This window comes from Euprymna scolopes, chromosome 16, assembly GCF_053919585.1.
Source record: "Euprymna scolopes isolate OS-2025 chromosome 16, ASM5391958v1, whole genome shotgun sequence".
Classification (NCBI taxonomy): Eukaryota; Metazoa; Mollusca; class Cephalopoda; order Sepiida; family Sepiolidae; genus Euprymna; species Euprymna scolopes.
Genome location: NC_136497.1, coordinates 52,196,154 through 52,218,566, shown reverse-complemented (window position 1 = coordinate 52,218,566; position 22,413 = coordinate 52,196,154). Strand labels below are relative to the sequence as shown.

The 22,413-nt window shown below is 31.6% G+C and overlaps 1 protein-coding gene across 9 annotated transcripts in view; it reads right to left on the bottom strand.

Moving 5' to 3' along the window:
- LOC145295954 (multiple PDZ domain protein-like) overlaps window positions 1-22,413 on the bottom strand; it is a 548,951-nt gene that overhangs the window by 278,400 nt on the left and 248,138 nt on the right. For all 9 annotated transcript variants that reach the window (XR_013869923.1, XR_013869924.1, XR_013869925.1 and 6 more), the window contains exon 11: window positions 14,305-14,454. Coding sequence is in view for 3 of the 9 variants with exons in the window: in XM_080141856.1 (XP_079997982.1) it covers window positions 14,305-14,454 (150 nt within the window). In the remaining 6 variants the exon portion in view is untranslated. The remainder of the gene's footprint in view (window positions 1-14,304; window positions 14,455-22,413) is intronic.

The following is a 22,413-nucleotide window of genomic DNA, read 5'->3' as shown; positions in this document are numbered from 1 at the left end:
TCTTCATATTATTTAGATTCTTTGGACTACTGTTCTCATCTTAAGAACTGTTACTTTCATGTTTCAGTCGATCTAACCTCTAACCTTCTCCAAGTGTATCTTGTCAAACCCGGGAATCTTTCTGTTGAACTTTTAAATCTGTACAGAATTTTACATGGATCCCTTTATTTGATGTAGCATAGTGGATAAAGTACTTGGTAAAAAATTCACTTGTAAGTTACACTCTTCTGGGGGTCGAATGCTCAATCCTTAGTACAGGCAGCACTCAAAATACAATTGTGAATTACTTAAGACTTCTACCCAGTCATGGCTGATGGAACAAGAGCATGCTACCCTCATGGATTAAATAAAAGATTCCATTCGAAATATTCTGTGCAAATTGCCAAGTCAGACAAAAGGTTCACAGTTCAACAGAAAGATTTCCCAAGTTCAATAAGATACACCTGAAAAAGGTCAGAGGTTATACGACCAAAACATTGTAAAAAAATAAACTCCAGATTAGAACAAAAGTTTTAAGAAAAAAATACAGAACAAAAACATGGCTGATAAATTGAAATATCATGATGAAAAATATCCAATTTGATTTGTTAGAGACTAAATAAAGCCATTAAAAATTTTCCAAATAAACAAAAACTAGTGACCATGATAATATCGAAAACAACTTTTTTCTCCAAAAAGATCAATGAACGTAACAATTAAAACATGTAAACATTTATTTCTATATAAATTTGCTTCCAAAATTTATTAGTAAAAACAAGATTTTTCAATAACATTGCAATTTTATTATGCAAATTAAAAAAAAAACAAAAACGTGTGTATGCGTGTGTGCATACATATATATATATATATATATATATAAATAAAACTTGGCATGATTTGTATTATGAAAATAAAAAACAGTTAATTTATTCCAAGCAAATTTAAAAATATATATATAATTTGTTAAAACAAAATAAACAAAAAATGGTGTAACGATAAAAACAAACTTATGGGATTTAAAAATCAAGGAAGTGATGGATAATGAGTTAAACAAAATAATGGTAAAAAGACCAGCAGGCAATGCCGGTAGTTACAATGTGTCAAATGATAGTTATGAGCTTAACCTTTCAGATATACATTTTTTTTTTTTTTTTGTTAAATATAATCAGTTTGTAATATACATAAACAAAAATGTAATGGATAAAATTTTATATATATGTATGCTGCTCAACTCCCTACATAATACCCCTGCAAATTGTGTCCCAGATAGTAGCCCCCTACATCAAAGTGGCACTGTGCCTTGTTTGCAGCGAAAATGCAATAAAAAAAAAAAAAAAAAAATTATATAGATATAATTTTTATTTATTATATATATATATATATATATATATATATATATATATATATATATATATATATATATATATATGTGTGTGTGTGTGTGTGTGTGTGTAACTTACTCCAATCAACATCTTGGTAAGTGCGAATTCTTCGAAGCAGTTTGTGTTTCATTGACTTGTGCCCCAAACAATACTCAAACGTATTGCAGTCGACTGAACGCAGGTTAGTATGCAACAAATGTTGTTTTATAAAATGTAAGAGAAAAACTGTAGAGTGGGGAAGCTCAAGCAAAAGTGTATCACCAACAAGCAAGCAGCATTCCTATATGAGCTACAGTACATGTTCACAATAATAAGAATGAGAGTATAACAAGAGCTCATTGGATAAAAAAAATTACTTTGATACGGTGTATAGCATGAAAGATAGAAGCTGATTGATAGGAGTGGTTAAGGAAGGTGGGGCTTCATGATAAAACATGACTTTCAAACGGCTCCTTTTTATGGAGGGTTCTATCTTACGTTGCACTAATTTGCAAGTATTTTTCTGTTGATTTATTATGATTGATTGAAAATGATAGATATTTCACTCAAATGTTTATATTTATATATGAGAGAGAGAAAGAGTATATTTGGAAAAGGTATCATAATAAATACTTATTAAGCTTTTAAGTAGCTCACAAGTCAGTTGCTTGTGGAAAGAAACTTTTTAGTCTTTAGATCAGCGCGCGCGCGCACGCACACACACACACGCACACCTACCCATACAAACAATTCACGTACTTAAATGAATCACAATCATATGAAACATTAGATTGCAGGCTGAGAGGGGGAAAAACAGCACCAAAAAAACAAATATAAACACTTTCTTTTAAATAAATATTCATAACTTCTTTATAAGTGATGTTAGTTTTAAAAGACATTCAGCTAGCTGACTTTCTTTGCTAATATAAAATTCACTACATGAAACCTCAATTTAAAATAAATATTTTATCCATATCCTTGGTGTCAACACAAAAAACTTCATTTATTCATATAGATGAATGAAAATTAAGATTTTGATAATTTCAATACACAATTTACTATTTTAAATATGATCATAAAGAAAGGAAAATAAAAAAAGAATTTAAAAATAGATTACAACTTGTTGAAAATCAAGTTGGCTCTTCTATAAAAAAAAATGAACATTAGAACACAAATGTTGAATATTTGTTCAAAAAAAAAAAAAAAGCAATATTGCTAAACAGAACTACTTGTTATATAAAAATTAAAACAATCATGGAAAGTTTTATTTGGATTTTGAGATAGAGAGGAAAGTTATTTGCTGTAGTTGTAGGTAAGCAAGTTCTTGCTGTCAATGTTTTGCAAAGGGTGAGATATGAGCCTAAACAAGTACCTGTGCGTTCATTTCTTGTTTATGACATACTCACATTGTCACACTGGCTCTCATTAGATTACTGAAGTTAAGCAACATTGAGTCTGGTCAGTACCAATATGAACTGCAACAAATACATTAAGGGCATTGCGAAAGCTGCTGCAAAGAAGGTGGGTTCCCTCTATCAAGCTAGGAGACTACTCACACCTGAGAGTATCCTGTACCAGTACAAGGCCACCATTCGCCCATGCATGGAGTATTGTTGCTACATCTGGACTGATGCATCTACCACTAGCCTCTCCCTCTTAGATAGGGCCCAAAAAAGACTTTTCAATCTAATAGGTCCCTCTTTGTCAACTAAGCTCCAACCCCTGTCCCATCGCTGCAATGTTGCATCTCTGTGCCTATTTTACAAATATTTTAATGGAATGTGCTCTGATGAACTCATTTCACTTGTGCCCCATCGATGTACATATCTCTGACAAATCTGCTTAGCACAAAATCTCACCCCTTTACTTGTGAGGTCTCTAAATGCCAGAAAGCTTTCTACTCTAATAGCTTCTTCCCTCGAATAGCTAGACTTTGGAATTCCTTTCCTGCTACCTGCTTCCCTGGCTGTACTGATATGCAGACAGTTAAATATAATGTAAACTAACATCTTATTAATTTTTCCTAGTCATGGTCTCAAATAGTAACCCCTTAAGTCCAAGTGGCAATATGCCTTCTTAGGAGTGAATGTGAATAAAAAAAAAAACAAAAAAAACATAGGGGAGTGTTTGGGAATATCATATGCTGTATGCGGAAACAAAAACTAACACTGTCATATTCTCTAGCCAGGATACATATGCTATTGGGATTTAATATTTTCTGCAAGGGTGAATGCGGCATCAGATACTTTTCTTGTAGCAAATAGTGTTGGGACGATTCCTAATTTTTATACGATTCCAATTCCAGGAAAATATTGATTGACGATTCCGATACCAAGTACGATTCCGATTCCTAGGGAATTATTGTTTTGAAATATACCAGGTAGTTTTATACTTATGGTCGGTAGTTCCCAAATATGTTCCCTAACTTTGGAAGAGATATTTTATGTCTACACCGTCGTGTTTTGGTTTAAATAAAATTATTATATAGTAAACTAAACGGAAAACTTAGCAAAATTTATTTTAGAGAAAATTTATTTTACTTAATTGGAATACAGAAAAAAACAAAGAAAATAGAATTTATCCTTCAGAGCAAAAACAAATAAAATAGAATTTATATAACAGAACAAAAACAAGAAAATTAGAGAATAAATTAACACGATTCATTATTTTGGTCCTCATAATTAACAGATTTAATGAATTAAATAAAAAAAATATAGCGGAAGAGAAAGAAAATATATACTAATTAAATATAAAAAAAGATAAATATTTTATTTAATAATTCATAAATGAACGTGCGTAATGAAAAAAACAATATACCACGTGACATGGCGCTGTAGATACAAAATAACCCTTCCAAAGTTAACGACCATATTTGAGAAATACCATTAATCAAAAGTTTTTGTGTTTTATACCAAAAGGTAGGTATAGCGAAAAGTTACAAGTAAAGGAATTTCAAAAACGATTTTTTGTTTGGCTATTGATAGTTGTATTTGTGACGGCAGTTCTTCAGACCTCCATAATTCACAAAGAGTAGTTAACACCTATTGTTTTTTCTTACTTTTTCATTACTTTTACACGTTGTTTCTAACGTGAAGAATAAGTTTAGCCAAACTAATTTTGAAATAGGGTATATCAAAGGAACACATAAAAATGATACCACTATAAAAAACAAATGAAATGCTAGATAAAATTGAGCAAAAATAGTTACCAAAATTACAGAAAAAGATAAAACAAAACAAAAAATGGTGAAGTTTGTTGAGTGAAATGAATTATTGAAAGAAAATTAATTGAACTAATAGAAATGTTAAATAAAAAAAATGTCACATTTCAATATTTTTTTAATAATTAAATTCTCAGGGTTGTCGAAATTAAAAATTAAGTGATTTTTTTTAATTAGACTTATTTCAAAGCTTGTTACCTTGAAAAATACATTTTTAACCCTGTTTTTTTTTTATAAATAAATTGAAAAAAAAAAACGCAATTAAAAAAATTTAATTGATAATTGAAACTTTAAAAACATTAAACATTGAAAAATTACTTATCTCACAAATTAACGTCTAATAAAGTAGATCCAGTCTTCATACAGGAATTCGGTTATAATAAATATATCTTTCCCAAACTTAAAAATTAAATCTTTTTTTTTTTTTTTTCGAGAGAGAGTGCTTTAAAATCGCCGGGGAATGCTGCCTAAAATTTTAAAGAAGTAAATTTTAGGAGTTTAGTGCCTTTCAAAGACAGTTATCATAATTTATTATCATCCTTTAATTTCCTTTTTTCCTCCCTCACACGTTTCCATGTGGTTCAGTAGTTAACCAGTGCTCCTGTTGCGGTCAGTCAGCTATCTTTACCTAACTTTTAATTTCTAGTTAAAAGAATTTTTCATGAATAGAATCAGCATTTTTTTAAATTATGTTTTTAGTTGTATATATTGTATTTACTCTTTGAAGTTAAGGAAGGTTAAAAAAATTGGTGACTTAGGCAAAAAAAAAAAAGACACTGCGATTTCGACCCTCACTAATAAAACTGCTCTGAGTGACTAGTTGGTAATTTTTTGTTCCTTTTCTTTTTTATTTTGCTCTTCCAATTCATTTGGATGCTTCATAGTTAAATGTTTTAACATGTTGGTTGTGGTCATGTTAGATGGTTTTGTTCCTCGCAATATTTTAATTTGACAGGCTTTGCAAATGGCTTTCAACTCATGATCTTCATCAACTTCAAAAAGTTTCCATGCAAGACTTTTTTTGGACTTTGAGGCGATATTAGAAAATTCAGTTTATCTGTAAACAAATAAATTACAATTAAATTTTGTTTTAAAGCTAGTCACTTATTTGGATAATTAATTGAAAATAATCCGCTAAAAAAGACAAAAAGAAAAAAATATAAAGGGATGGAGCAGTAAATTGTACCAACCAGTAGTTAACAAAAAAAACAAAAACTTATAGAATTTAATTTTTGAAACCAATGTATAAAAGTTTACATAATGGAATGCAAATATGCATTTCTTTTGAATTTTTTTTTTTTGGTTGACTGTGTTCAATTCACACATGGTTGATGCGGTTCAATATTGCTAAACTATAAGTCTTAAGTAAAATTCTATTTATAAATACTTTTTAAAATGAAATTATTTAATTAATCGTAAATATTATTTAGACATAAAAATTAATTGATTACAACACCTTTTAAAAAATATATATTAATTTCTTTTTCGTTCGGCAAAAAACTGCGTCAAACACTTTTTTTTTAATTTTCAATTTAAAATTCTAGAAACAAGATTATATTATTCTGCTTTTAATATAATCAAATTCAGGGTTTTATCTTTCTGGAGAAAAAAATTTAAAAAATGGATTTTATTTCAATGAAATTAAAAAAAAAACAACTTGACTGAATTGAATTAATTACCCTTAAATTAACGAAGGGGTTATTTAATAACTTTAGGTTTGGAAGAGATAGGTATGGGGTCGGTTTTTTTGAAACTTCAAAAGAAGCCGACTACTGTCCAAATTTTGCGAAATACGTGATCAATTTCATTTTAGAGATATTTCTTTCAAAAGCTTTCTTTTAAAAAAAGAAAAAAAAGTATATTGTTCTATTAAACCTTTTACTGTTTAAATAATTTGACTTTGCTCGTTTTAAGAAAATATAAGTTGAAAAAGCATTTTCATTCACTATTAGAAGATTTGTCAGTAAAAAAAACAGTCGCCAAAAAGATAAGCATTTTTTTTTTAATTTTTACTCGCAATGTAGAGCCCTGTATACTTCTTTTCAAGTTAACTCTTTTGTAGTTTTGATCACAATAGATCTGAATGAATGAACCTTGTAAGGGAGGGGGCACTAAGCATTGCCCTGTTAATAATGAATTTCTTTGGTTTCTTTTTATAACATGCTCTTGCAGTTAGAAATATCAGGAATTTTTTTTCTTTTTTTCAACATCAGACTAAAAGAATCGTAATGAAGGAATCGGAAAATTAAGGTATTTTTTAACGATGCGATTCCGATGCCTCCCAAAATACACGATTCTTACGATTAACGATTCCGATTAATCGTCCCACCACTAGTAGCAAATTGTTTTTTTTTTAAATGTTAACTAATCTAAATACTTTACTGCAGTTTCATGACGTATCTATCCACCCACCCATCAAAAGTATGTGGTAATCTTATACATCTGAATAAAAAAATTAAAAAGAAACCAGACTTTATTTTTTAGAAGTCATTTTTTTTTTTTTTTAGCAATTTTGTTGTTCCTTATTTTCATTAAGCTTGAAACATTAAAGAACAGGAAAGTCAATATTAATAGATAATAATAGACATGTTGCGTATGTAAGTTATCACTTTTCCCACACATCAAAAAAATAATAATAAGCAAAGTAAATATTTTTAAAAGTTAAAACTTAAAAAAAAAAAAAAAAAAAAAAAACTAATGTAAGGCAAACGAACGATGTAAAATGTAAAACTCGAAAAAAAGAAAACAGAAAAACGGACGTTAAAACTACTTTAAAAAATCTCAAAAATAAAAACCAAAATAAAAAAAAAAACACGTGAAAAATGGCTTAAATAAGCCTGTTTCAATATTAAAATTTAAAAAATCGGTGGGTACCCGGCATTGACCGGATGTTTTTGTGTGTGTGTGGTCAGTCGGGGGTGGGGGTGTTAATGAAAACCTAAGAATAAGTGAAGTAAAAAAAAAAAAAAAAATAGAAAAACGAACGTTACGTGAAAAATGGCTTAAATAAGCCTGCTTCAAAATCAAAAAAAAAAAAAAAAAAAAAAAAGAAGACATCTCTCACCACGATTAGAACCCAAAACGTTTAGATAATGACACAACACTCTAACCAACTGAGCTAACACGACGAACATGAAATTGTGTCAGTTCTTCAAATATTTAAACTAAATTAGGTTATGACGTCGCATGACGCATGCGTAGAAGCGATCTCGTCATGAGAGGATGGTTTTTGCTGACCATCACCCTGTAGAAAATTTCCGATTTCAGGGGGAAAAGATTAACGTTTTTGGCCAATTTTTCAATATTTGTCGGGTGAAGGATGGGGCTTTCATATGAGACCAAATTTGTGAATTTTTGTTCTGTCTGTCAAAAGTTTTTAGCAGACACACATACATACATTTTCGATTTTATATATATACTAGCGAGGAGTACCCGGCGTTGCCCGGGTGTTTTTCGGGGTATGTGAAAAAAACCCGAAGCGTTGACGATGTGCAGTTGGAAAATAGTAAAGTGTTAAAAAAATAAACAGGTGCGTGTTTTTGATTGACGTGACGGCGATAGGTATTCAGCAGTTACGATTTTGTGCGGGACAGTTTTGAATAAATCGGTTTGTTTGTTTTTAAAAACCCGCCCCCTGTTTATTAGAAGGAGCGAAATGAAAGCTACAGTCTGATATGACGAAGTCGACATTGAACAAACGTTACTTCGCTCTCTTGAGACAACTGGCTTTCGGCCTGTGGTTAGAGTCTAGTTTCGCTTTTTTTACACCGAAAACCGAATGTAACATGTGCCGATGCGGGAAATGTGGAATAATTAACGTTCGAAAGTCAATAAAATTAAATAGGCGATCTCCGTGGATAACTCTGAGATATTACAATTTATAGATGATATAAAAAGTTTTAAGAAGTTGTGAAGCAAGCAAGCGCTTCTTTGAAAGAAGCTTTTTGTGGACATCGAGGAAAAGCGAACATACATACACACATACATTTTCGCTTTTATATATATAGTCTAGCGAGGATACCCGGCATTGCCCGGGTGTTTGGAGGTGTGTGTACTGTTAAATAAAAAAAGAAACCGGGGGGGGGGGTAGGATCGAACTCGAGACCCTGAGGCGAAGTTTGAAAATAAAATCGGTCAGCCAGAATGAGCTACTGAAAGATGTTTGAATTTATTTAAGTAAGAACCAAATTGACAGGTGTGCACACGGAAGTCGTAGAGTGTTACGACGACGACGTAAGCAATAGCTATTCAGCAAATGCGGTCAATGACCAGGTTTGTTTGTTATAAGCGAAGTAAAAAAAGAAAACATAAAAACGAACGTTAAAACTTAAGCGGGGGGGGGATAATCAAAACATAAAAAAAATAAACACAAAAAAAAACTAACATAAGGCAAACGAATGATGTTAAATGTAAAAATCGAAAAAACAAAAAATAAAAAAACAGAAAAACGAACACGTGAAAAATGGCTTAAATAAGCTTGTTTCAATATTAAAATTTAAAAAATCAGTGGGTACCCGGGTGTTTTTGGGTGTGTGGTTGGGAGTGGATAAGCGAAGTAAAAAAAGCAAAAAAAAAAACAGAAAAATGATTGTTACGTGAAAAATGGCTTAAATAACACTGGTTCAATATTTAAATTAAAAAAATCGAAAAAAAAAACCAGACATTTGACACCACGATTCGAACCCAAAACGTTTAGATAACGAACCAACGCGCTAACCAACTGAGCTAACGCAACATACATGAAATTTAGTCAGTTCTTTAAGTATTGCAAGTAAATCAGGTTATGACGTCATCTGCTGACGCATGCGTAGAACCGTAGTTAAAAATGAAAAAAAAAAAAAAATGGTAAAAAATGATAACGTAGAGGACCTTTTTTGTTGACCCCCCCCCCCCCTGTCGAAAATTGTCGATTTTGGGGTGAAAAAAAATGAACGTTTTTGGCCAATTTTTTAATATTTTTCATGTAAAGTATGGGGCTTCAATATGATACCGAGTTTGTGAATTTTCGTCGTGTCTGTTGAAAGTTTTAATGGAAACACAAACATACATACACATTTTCGCTTTTATATATATAGACTAGCGGGGGGGGGGGTACCCGGCATTGCCTGGGTGTTTGTAGGTGTGTGCATGGGGGGGGGATAAGTAATAAACCTGAAACGATGTTAAAAAAAAAAAAAAAACGCTGTGTGTATAGGGGGGGGGGAGTAAACTAAAGAATAAGCAAAGTAAAAAAAAAATAAAGAACCGTTGCCCGCGTGTCTAAAGATGTAAAAGAAAAAAAATAGTTTTGGTCGTGAGGCTGGATTGAACCCGGAACGCGGAGGTGAAACTAACTCCAACCACTTAACTGTCTAGGCCAAGAGTAAGAGGAATTGATTATAGTGTTAAAATAAGGATTATAAAGCGAGTAAAAGCCACTAAATGAGATCATCGCGAGAGCGTTACGAGATGACGTAGCAGTATTTTATTTTTTATTAAATTACGTATTTCGTTTCCTGTCTAGACATCTCTATCTCTCTCTCTCTGTTTGCGTTTGTGTATGTGTGTCTCTCTCTCTCACTTCGTCTTCCTTACTCTAAAGACTGTTATTAAAAAAGAAAATGGCGTCTGGCTGTTTTTTTTTTGTAAAAACTTCGATCGTTAATATTTTTTGTAAGCGTATTTTTTTTTTTTACTTCACATTTTTGGCTTGTTATTTTTCGTTTAACTATCGTATCTAAGTATTTTGAATGTGCTAATAACTTTGGTAATGTTGCCATAGCGTAGAAGTTCATAGTTTAGCTTGTGTAAAGGTTAATTTTTTTTTTACCGATAACATGTTTTTTTAAATTCAGACTGCCATTATAGCTTGCTGACGTCAAGATCACGTGACATGACTCAGCGGGTTTTAAATACAAGTTGACCCAAAATAAACGGCCTCGTGTATACTTTATGTAGAAGAGTTGGCACCCATATTTTTTGGGGCAGTTATAAATCGATTTAAAAATATGTAATGTCCAACATTAAAATGTCACTTTTTTGGGACACCCCCCCCTCCCTGCAGAAAAGCGATCAGTTGACGCACTTCTGATGGTCCTTTTGGGCTAATTTTTCGATATTTGTCGTCCGGAGGGTGGAGCTTTAATATGATACCAAGTTTGTGAATTTTTGTTCCGTCGGTCAAAAGTTTTTAGCAGACACACAAACATACATACATTTTCGCTTTTATATATATAGATTTAAAAATATTTACTTTGCTTATTCTTGTTTTGATTACCCCCCCCCTCACCGCCCGAGCGCACACACACACACACACACACCCGCTTTATTTTTCAGATTTTTTAAACAAGTTTTAACATTCGTTTTTCTGTTTTTGTTTTTTTTTTACTTCGCTTATTCTTATGTTTTGATTAACACCCCCACCCGAGCACACACACCTCCAAACACTCGGGCAACGCCAGATACCCCCCCCCCCCCACCGCTAGTAAAAATATAAATCAAAGTCCAGTAGAGATGGACTTCTATGCCTGTAAAATTTCAGCCATATCCAATCAAATTTGACCCCCCGTGCATATGTATCCAAACGTAACGTATGAAATGTAAACATTGAAAAAACAGTTTCCCTTTTTGCTATCATTTTTTACCGTTTTTTTTTTTTTCATTTTTAACTTTGAGCATAAAAACATTGAACGCATAAAAGAAAAATAAATTAACATCATTGGAATGCTTATTCTATTCTCTTTCCAGCAATGTAATGCTTTTAAAAATTGACCCACAAATAAAAAAGATATGACTTTTTGAAGCACATTAGGTATGTAATATTGCCGATGTCCATGAAAATACAGCATACGCTAGTAATGCTATATACATATGCATTGTTACAAAAAAATAAAATGATCAAGGCTCAAAAATAAAAAAAATAAGACATTTTGAAATGAATACTGTCAAATTTTAATTACTCCAAAATATATTTTAAAATGTAAAATTATTGAAAGTTAACAAAACAAGTACATACTTTTCAAAAACATGCACACAAATTGGCTTAATTGCTGCTAAAGCAGATTTGCATATGTAGTGTTCTCATAGAAAGCAATGGCAATGAAATAAGGGGGAAAAATAATTTATATAGAAGATGGATTAAAAAAAGTTTCTTTTTAAGAAAACCGAAATGATTTTGTCAGTTTTCCTTTCTTTTATATTTCTTCCAGAGAAATCACTTTCAGCTAATTTCATATGTTTGGGACAAAATTTAAATTTCTCAGATACATTATCTTTGAGTAAATTGCAATAATGAGCATCCCTCATTGCATTTATTAAAATGTTTTACACAAGGCAAAATTGTATGGATGGATGCGTAGGTGTTGGAATTTATAAAAAAAAAAAATAAAAGAAAAATATTATGTAAATGCGTAAGAACAAATAAAATCAAATAATTTGATTTTTGGTAGAATTTTGCTTTTACTGTGGCAAGACTTTTTGTTTCATTTTTCAAAATTTGATTCACAAAATTAACCAGTTAAAAAGGAGCATAAAGATCTTAATGTAGCAAAATTAAGATTTAAAAAAAAAATTTACAATGTCTTTGTAGCTACATTTTGTTATGGGTGAAATTTTTGACATACTTAGATTAAAAGAACCCCTTTTTATGAGAAGTTTCAGACCAAACAAGGTATAAAGACCGTAGCCACTGAGAGAAACAAGAGGAACAGTTTTCGATCACAACTGATTTTACCTTGACTTTAGCATACAGCATTCTTTAAACATAATTGTTCAGTTTTTTGTCAGTAAGATTTATTTTTTAATATAGAGAATTTTTTTTAAACAAAACTTCAATAAACAAATGAGATATGATTATTTAATAGTTATATTATTTTTTGGTAGGCATTTTAATTTTTAAATAAAAAACGACTTGCATTGTATAGATGTCCTGTTTTTATGTTTCTGACAAGTCTTATTTTGGCATATTTATCCAGGACCACTGAATGCTTCATCCAATTAATCGAAAATTTAATTTTTAGAAAATGTAATTTATTGTCACTAAAGTTAATGTTTGAAATAATAATTAAATAAATATTGAATTACTTTAAAAAAAGCATGTAGAAAATTTTTTTCCAAACTGTCATTGACCTTTTGGCTAGGATTAAAGTCTAGTATCTGTTTTGATACTACACTTCATCTTTCCTCTTTGGCCAGTAACAAAATCCTTCTAGCCTAAAATAATTTTCGTACTAATCCAGAGTGCCTCCTTTAGGGAAATTGGATTTTACCTATGTTAAAAACCAACCTTCTGTCAAATTTGCACCAGTGGGGCAACCAAAGGTTTTTATTTATTTTTTTTTTTAATGAAATATATATTTTATAAATTTATAAGATGGGTTCTTAATGTAGGGAAAATCCTTGGCAGTCTGGCTTAAAACCAAAAATTAAAATACCCTTAATCTGGAAAGATTTCTCCAAGCTCAGGAAAATTATTGACAAAATGATGCAAGAAAAAGTTATGTAAATAAAAATTACTTTAGTCTAGAACGTTTTATATATATATATATATATATATATATATATATATATATATATATATATAATTTCTCCACTTTTTTCTTAAAATATAATTTTTTCCTATATCGATCTGCAGATGAAAACTACCCAGTTTTTTCTCATTTAAAAATTAAAATGCATACCAAAAAATAAAATGTGAAATAATTATCCCTTGTTTGTATATTGAAAAGTTTTGTTTAAATAATTTTATTAAAAATTTTTATATTAAAACAAAAATAATGCTATTAAAAGTTTTATGTTAAAGCAAAAAAATGCTATTAAAAAAATTTATATTAAAACAAAAAAAATAATGCTATTAAAAAATGTTATATTAAAACCAAAAATTAACGCTATTAAAAAATTTTATATTAAAACCAAAAAAATAATGCTATTAAAAAATTTGAGCGTTTGTACCAAAGCTAATTTACAAATTATGAATATGAAAAAATAATAGATGATTATTTTTTTATACAAATAATTTTTCAAAAGAAATCCTGTAATAAAATGTAAACTGATAAACTTTGGTTCTTTGATATGAAAAATGGCCATAGAAAAAAAAAAAAATTCTTATAATTTAAGAGCAAAAATGAACAATACTTGATTGTTGCTTTTAAACTTTCTTTAAATATAGACACTTTTATATTCAGCTGTTTAAAGGCTTCAAAAGTGTAAAAATGCATGTAAACTGGTAATACCTGGTGTGGTATGAACCCTGGTCAAACTATGCTGGCTTCCCTTGAAGGAAGAAGTTTACAGGGAATATCAAATTCACAAACTGTCCTCAGATGCATGTCTAACCTGGTCATGGGAAGACGACACAGCGCCTAGCATTTTCAAATAGTTACTCCTCTGATAGTGGCCAAATTCCATGTTGCTTAACTTTGGTGATTTAATGAAAACCAGCACATCAATGCAAAATTAATTTCTTTCAAATTCCAAACTGTCACAACAGTAAACATGTCGATCACTTTTATCTATCAATAATATACTAAAATGGTTGGATTTTGTTTTACTACTACTACTACTACTACTACTACTATTTAAAAATTCGGAAGTAATGAGGTCTTTTACACTAACAAATCAAAAGTTATTCCTAATTTGAATTAAAGTTAAAAAGTCAAGTATTATGGCTCATTTGTGCTCGTCCAATGGAAAACATTTTCTCATACATTCTTGCTGTATCAAAGAACGATTTAACATTGAAAGGCAAAAGAAAAGATAAACACTTACAATAATCTTGATCACCAGTGTAGAGATTAACATCCGAAATGTCTAACTGTTTATCAATTGCATCATATACAAGTTTAACATCAAGGTTTGAAGGAGGAGGTAACACAGGATCTGTCGGAGTTATGCTTTTTAGGGGATTTTTGACTTGAGCTGAAATAAAAAAATGAAAAAAAAATGTGATTAGTAAATATCTATATAAATATACATGATAACAATTACAAAACAAAAGTGAAAATAAAATATTTGAGTGATATCAGGGAGAGAGAGAGAAAGGGGGTGGGGCAGAAATTTTTATAGGACATTTTTTTTTTTTTTTTAAGTTTTTCTTTTTAAACAAGATGCTGGATTCTGCAACTTTTGCTGGAGTTTGAGAAGAATTGTTGTTTTTTTAATTCCAGGTATAGCATTCATAGTTTGTTTTTTTTCAGCAAACTCCCGACCTCTGCTTACATTTAAGTTAATAACTTTTATATTTAATCAGAAGAGTTTCTGAATTTTTTTAGATAAGGATCATTAATTTGGATTATTTGGATTATTCAGACTATTGTTCCCATCTCAAGTGTTATTTTTCATATTTTGGTCGATAAAGCTTCCTATCTTCTTGTCGAACTCTGAAATCTTTCTGCTGCACTCTGGAATCTGCATGGAATTTTGAATAGAAACCTTTATTTAATCCAAGAGAGTAACATGCTCTTGTTCCATCAACCATAACTGCACAATTGTATTTTGAGTGTCGCTGAAACTGAACAGTGAACCTTCAAACTCCAGAAAAGTAACTTACAATTGAATTTTACCAAGTACTTTATCCATTATGTCATGGGTTCTTGTGTAACTCATACTTCTTTTCAGCAAACTCTCAACTTCTACTTATACTTTTGAAGTTAATAACTTTTATATTTAATCAGAACTCTACCAAAAATTATTAAAAGAATATATAAAATAAGATTATCTGGTTGGGTTTCCATATGAGATCTAAATAGCATAGATCTGCCAAACTGATATTTGATTCTAACTAGCCAGTCATTTACTTATGAATCTGTTTCATTTGCAAACAAAGTTTTAAAATCTTGTCTATTTCATGGATTAGATACTACACACGGATTAATATCTGCTTTAGTAAGACATACTTCCAAATTTGCATTTCAGCATTTTTCCTTGGATATTCATCTGTTCATTAGTCAATCAGATTATTGCATTTGTTGTAAATGTAAAAGATTTAAATATGGCATAAAAAAATCTCGTCCATGTAATTAACTCTTATTTTTTACTCACATCATTTAACTTCGTTTTAAGCTGACTTCTTTTATATTTTGTATTTTAATTCGGCATATAATTACATATTAAAATCTTTTATTCTAAAGTAGTCTATTCATAGTGTCTATTTTAATGTTAATAATAAAAGTTACAAGAGATAGAGAGGAAGGTAGACAGAAATATATAGTTTTTTCCATTAATAAGTATCTATTCTTGTTATTTTATTTTTTACTTTGAAAAAAAAAAAAATTGCTTTTCAATCTAACACATTAAAACAAATACACTTAAACCCCCCCCCAAAAAAAACAACAAAAACAGGGTTTCTTTCTTTTATTTGATATAGCAATCTCTATATTTGCTAACATAATACAAAGAATTAACCAGTAATAAAAAAAAAACTATGCCCACTCTGAAAACAGCAATTACTAAAGAAATATATAACTGATGTTTAGTGTTAAATAATGCTTATGTTTTTTAAATTACTTCCAACTGTCTAATATATTAAAACTGTTGTTTCTTCATTGTTAACAAGCTATACCTATCCAACACTGCACAAGATCCTGTTTACATTAGTCTTTGTTTCAATTTAAAAAAAAAATTTTTTTTATTCAAGCTATTTCATTTTTTTTTCTTTTTCAAATTCTTTTATGAGTATGGGTTTCATCCATGCAATATCTTTTTTAAGGATTCTACATTTTTCAGAATCATTCACAAACAACTCGGCTTTACTTAAATACACTATATAAGACATAACCATACTGACACATTGCCATAAGATCCCAGAACTAATATGGGTGATCATTTGATAATACCAAGTACTGTATGCATGCGCTCTCCGCATTATTTTCAATCATACTGGACTCAGGAGAGAAGTGGTTAGGGATTGCGCAACCCTTTATTCACAATTCAGCGCATGTCATTCATCATCCTTCCATCACAATCAGATAGTCCTTGTCGTTCTGATGGATGAACATCCTATCCACTTAAATACACTAGTTGAATCAAGGTTTCAGCATACATATGAAGCATTGAAACTTGAATAACCACACATATAGATTTCATCATAGACTCATGGGTGATTTACAGTGACTGCAATCAGGTGCTCATAGGCAATACCAGGTCAGAAAGCATAGAATAAAATTGAAACATGTTTCTCATGAAAAAAATATTTGTAAAAAATAATTTATTAGATTTAGATTGTTTACATGTCATGGACTGCTATCTTTATCTTGGTTGTTATGTTCACAAGGTTTCAGTCATTGTATCCTCCGATATTCTAGACATTTCAAATTTAACCCTTTATTTAACCCACTGGAGTACACAGTTCTCATCCCATGTTCCATGCCTTTTAAGGTCGCTGAAAAAAATGGATGGATCATTCTACTACTTCAGAATGTATCTGACTTCTGGTATAATCCTCTACCTGAATAAAAGTCGGATGGAGAGATACTACCAAGAGCAAAAAATGAACTTAGCCATCTAGTGGGTGGGTGGGTCTTTTTTCTTCCCTACAGCCTATTTTTCACAGTAGACAGATTGTTAGTCTTTCTCTAATCTATCATTATTTCCATGAAAAGTGCTTGTCTGAGTTCTAATCTCTGGTTTCCCCTTTAAAACCTTCACAAGAACTTGTCTACCTATTAACCACTAAAAAGAACGTTTCCTAGAATCAAACAAAATTTGTTATCAACAGGTTATTTACAAGAACTTCTAATCTGTGGCACATGTTACCATAAGACTTCTTCCCTGAAGATTTTATATATTTTATTCATCGTTTTCAATCCTGTCAGTCAGTTGAATGCTGAACAATATTATCTTATTAACGTTTAACTTAAATGATGATTCATTAGTATATTAAAAAAAAAGAAGATATTTAACAGCAGTTCCTTCAGCAAGGATTGAACTTACAACCTCCAGGTAAGATATCTCTTAGCTAACACATTTATCCACTAGGCTATATGAACATGAGACTTGGTAGATAAAAGCATTGTTAAATGTATCTAATGTGTAATAAAACACAAATGGGTTGAATAAAAATGTTGAGTTGAAAAGGTGACCAACTATGAGAAAAGGCACCTAAAGAAGCTTGGAGGGTACAAGGTTTAAGCATTGAGCATTACAACCAAGACGAGGAAAACAATTTGAAACATGTAAGCAACAATACTTCAAAATTTTCAAAAAACTTTTTCAAAATTTTAATCATCGTATGACATGGGGTTTTAAAAAAGCTAAGGCATACCATATTTTCTTGTGTATAAAAAAATTTTGAACAGTAAAAAATTACAAAATTTAAAACACTTGTTTAAAATGGGAAGATTAGAAATATGTTCAGTTAACAAAATAACACAGCAATGTTTGATATCAAATTTTTGACTGATTTTGAAGGATTTTGACTTCTAAAAAGTTTAAATTTAGAGCAGTTCTGATTACAAGAGCAAAAGAGTTTGATATTTTAATTTTTGTGCTTTTTTTTTTTTTTTTTTTTTACAAAGGCATCACCACATTATCAAGGCCCAGAGGCCACTCAAGGATAAGGGTTAAAGAGTGTACAGTAGAAATTGGTCAATATAGTAATCATTAGTAATGAAAATTTGGTAAATTTAATAACTTATATGGAACGGCTCATTAAGAACTTATTTACTTTAGACTTGAACACAACCATATTGTAGTCAGCCGGAAAGCAGGAAAACGGAAGACAATTCCACAGGCGTGCAGTTCTAAGAAAGAAGCTTTGTTCATGGAATCTACGTTTAGGTTTAGGCACAGATAAAGAGTGGGGGAAATTATTGATAGTGTTTACAGCTAGACGAGTGTTTCTTGTGAAAGTTTGGCGAGGGGGGACCATAGATTGAAGCTCAGTTGAACACTTTCCATGAAAATAACGATACATCAGAGACAAACTCGCAACATCTCTTCTGTGAGATAGAGGTTGCAAGGAGGAGAAAAGGACATCTCCTACGAGGCTACAAAGTCTATTTTGAACTCTATCAAGGCAGGACAAGTCCTTTCTAGCAGCTCCTGCCCAGATGTGGCAACAGTATTCCATCCTTGGACGTACCTGGCTCTTATATAGGTAGAGAATAGCATCAGCAGTGAGATATCTACCGGATCGATAGAAAGATCCCACCATTTTTCCAGCGGCCTTGGCAACAGATTTGATATACGTGTTCCATTTAAGATCAGGAGTAATGGTCAAGCCAAGAAGCTTGTCAAAACTTGAGGCCTCCTGAAGACGAGAGCCATTCATTTCAATTGATGACAAATGTGAATTAGAATGTTGATGATGTAAAGAGAGAAGCTTGGTTTTAGATGCATTAAAAGTAACCAGCCACTCCTTTCCCCATTGTACTACGTGCTCAAGATCAGAGGAGAGAGAATTGGAGAGAACTTGGTCGTTTACTGTCTTAGATGTGGTACCATAAATGGTAGTGTCGTCAGCATAAATGTCTACAAATGATGTAAGGATATGATTTGGAAGATCATTAATGTAGATCAGGAAAAGAGTTGGGCCCAGGATGGATCCCTGAGGGACACCGGCATTAATACTGTGAGCTTCTGATTTTTGCCCCTCAACTACTACTCTTATGAACCTATCAGAAAGAAATGATTTAATAATTGAGAAGACTTTTCCAGCTATACCATAGCTAGCGATCTTATGAAGTAAACCTTTATGCCATACCCTATCAAAGGCTTTAGATATGTCAAGAGCAATTGCCCTAGAAAGATTGCCACCGTCGAGAGATTTGCTAATCCTATGCGATATAACTAGGTTGGCAGTATTTTTGCGAACAGTTGGCTGAGATGGCGGAAATTTTCTGTTTCTATGTCTATCCTTGTAGCCATGTCACTAGTAAGGGTGCTGGAGGTAAACGTTTTGTCTGGGCTGACGTTATCCGCCTGATAGTCAGGGACCCGAACCTTGGATTAACCACTAAGGAGGCTGTCCTATCAGCAGGTGCAAAGTACTGGGGCTGCTGTATTGCCATTTAGTGAATGGATTCTGGACCATGCAGTAGCTTCTGGTGGGGCCTCTCGATGCCATACTAGTGGGTAATTGTTACGGCTTTACCTTATCATTAGCTACAAATAAAAAAAAAAAAATTCTTCGTTTCTTTTTCTCTCTTAATTTCCCCTCTCTATCCTGCTCTAAGTAAATCTGTCGACCTAGTCCACAAATTCCAAAATTTCATCATGACAAGTTTCAAGAAAAAATACACGATTAAACCCGGTTCTCCAACTTCCAACGTAGACCCCTACTACCATGTCTCCTTCTCCAACATCAGGGGTCTACGTTCTAACCTTCCAGAGGTTGAAACCCAATTACAGGAGACTAAACCAGACCTTTTATTTTTAAGTGAAACTGGCATTGGACAGGCTATTTCCCTAGATGAGTTTGCAATTTCAGGATACTCTAACTTAACTTCTAAATCTGACCGCCAAGATCGCCATGGGCATGGAATATGTGCCTATATTAAAGATAGCTTTCCATGTGGGAGGGACATCTCCAGGGAAGATCCTAACTTACCCTATATGTGCTTCCGGGTTGCTTTAGCTCACACTACTGCATTTATATTTACTCTCTATCGCCCCCACAACAGCGGAGTTAATATCTTTCAAAGCATATCTGAGAAAATTGACCAAGTCCTTTCTACTTATCCTTCAGCTAACATTCACGTATGTGGAGACTTCAATGTTCACAACGTCGAATGGTTGACCCACTCAAACAAGACCGATGATGAGGGGAGGTTCTGTCATGATTTCTCCATTGCCTATGACCTCACTCAGATTGTTCAGGAACCTACCCGTGTGCCCGATAATGACGGCCAGTATGCGAGCCTACTAGACCTTTTTCTCACAACTTGCCCTGAACTATGTTCAGTTTCTGTTCTGTCGCCTCTTGGATCTTCCGACCACTCTGTTGTATCAATTAAGATAAAAATGAAATGTAATAAGTCCCCAGACGTACCTCTTCATCGTACAGTATATCGATACACTAAGGCTGACTGGGATAGCTTCCGTACATTTATATCTGATCTACCTCTGCATTCCATGTTTAAAAAGGATGTGTCCTCTATAGTATTAGACCTAACTGAATGGTTAATTGTAGGTATTGACCATTTCATACCCTCTAAAAAGTTTCAGCAAAAACCTAACAGCCAGCCATGGTTCTCTCCAGAATGTGCTGCTGCCATTGCGCACAGAAATCACTTTTTCCACTGCTTCAAACGTAATAGATGTATGGAAACTAAAGCCGTTTTCAGGACTGCCAGCAACCATTGTAAGAAAGTAATAAGGAACGCAAGAGTGTTGTATGCTCAATCTGTTAAGTCCAAAGTTTTGTCTTTATTGAAAGATAATGTTAATATTTTTTTAATTTTCATAGTTTATCAATATAGAGAAATTAAAAGCATACCATCCTAAACTGGAAAAAATTTATTCCCTGAACAAAATAATTCTGTACCACTTTTATACTCTCTCATGAAGGTTGAAAGTAAGATATGGTGCTAATAAACCTTATGTCTAGAATTCTTATTACGTGCTTTTGATGCTAGAAAATGTCTAACATTTCAGGCTTAACTTAAAGGAGTCTTAAGAAATTAAAATTCAGAAAATCTTGTTTAACTCCTCTCTAACAACTATGGATTGAATTTAATGTAAATTTGAATATCTGAATGTTGAAATAGAAGGTTGTGCCCATATTACGTGGCCTGAAAACTCCAAAGAAACTAAAATGAGGGGGGGTATTAATTGATATCTAATACCTAGTTTTTAAATTTTAGAAAAATTGGAGGTATCTGAATGTTTTTAGAAGTTTCATCCACTTTCCTTTAATGTAAATTAAAGTAAACATAGTTCACATTACCTATCCATAGCAAATGGGTTTCAAAATTCATTATGATGGGTTATTTCAGAGTGAAATATAAACATATACACATATCTAACTTTATATAGAGACATAATAAAGTGCTATCAAACAAAAGTGATTATTTGACATGTTCAAATATATGATTAGTCCTCCATTTATTTTACATTTTCCCCCTGAAAATTCATTTTGAAACTGGTGTCAGAAAAATCAATGGCTAAACAGAGTTCATTATTAAGAGAGAAAGGTAGTTTGTTTGAAGTACTGCTGGTAAATAATGTGGAAGAGTATAAGAAGGCTATAGCAATGCAGGGAACCGGGTGTTAAAATGATATGACGTATGGACAAAAATGGACAAATGAAAGAAGGTTTTGTAGAGGTTGTTTTTTTATATTTTCATATATCCATTTATTTTCCAAATCAATCATTGATCTAAACAATAAAATCGACTTATTGTTTGAGATAACCAAGCTGGTAGGAAAGAAAGGGACCAAAAGAAATGTTAAAAAAAAAAAAAAAAAAATGTGAAATACTGGAATCGGAGTTGAGCTGTCGTGCAGAAATAGGATATTTAAAATTAGTTCGGTATTCCGATCATTGTGTTATTTGTACATACTGATGTGTAATTTTATTTTATCCAATATCACAATCATACCATCATATTCACGTTTATGTTTCTTTTATTTGTTAATTTATAGTTCATTACTATTTCTTTCGAATATAATGAAAAAATGGTTATCTTTTGTCAAATGTATGCACAGGATTAACATTTTGCAAAGGTGTACTATATGATCCATTTTGCATATAAGTGTTCGTTAATGATTCAGTCTTCAGTTGAATCATACCAAAAAAATGGTTCTTGTTTAGAATTCCTCTATATCAAACAAAAAAAAAAAAGAAAAAAAATCTGTATGATGTAAATACCCGTGATGAAAGAAAAAACATTCCAAAAATCATGCAAATTGATCACAGTTTTATTTTATAAAGAAAAC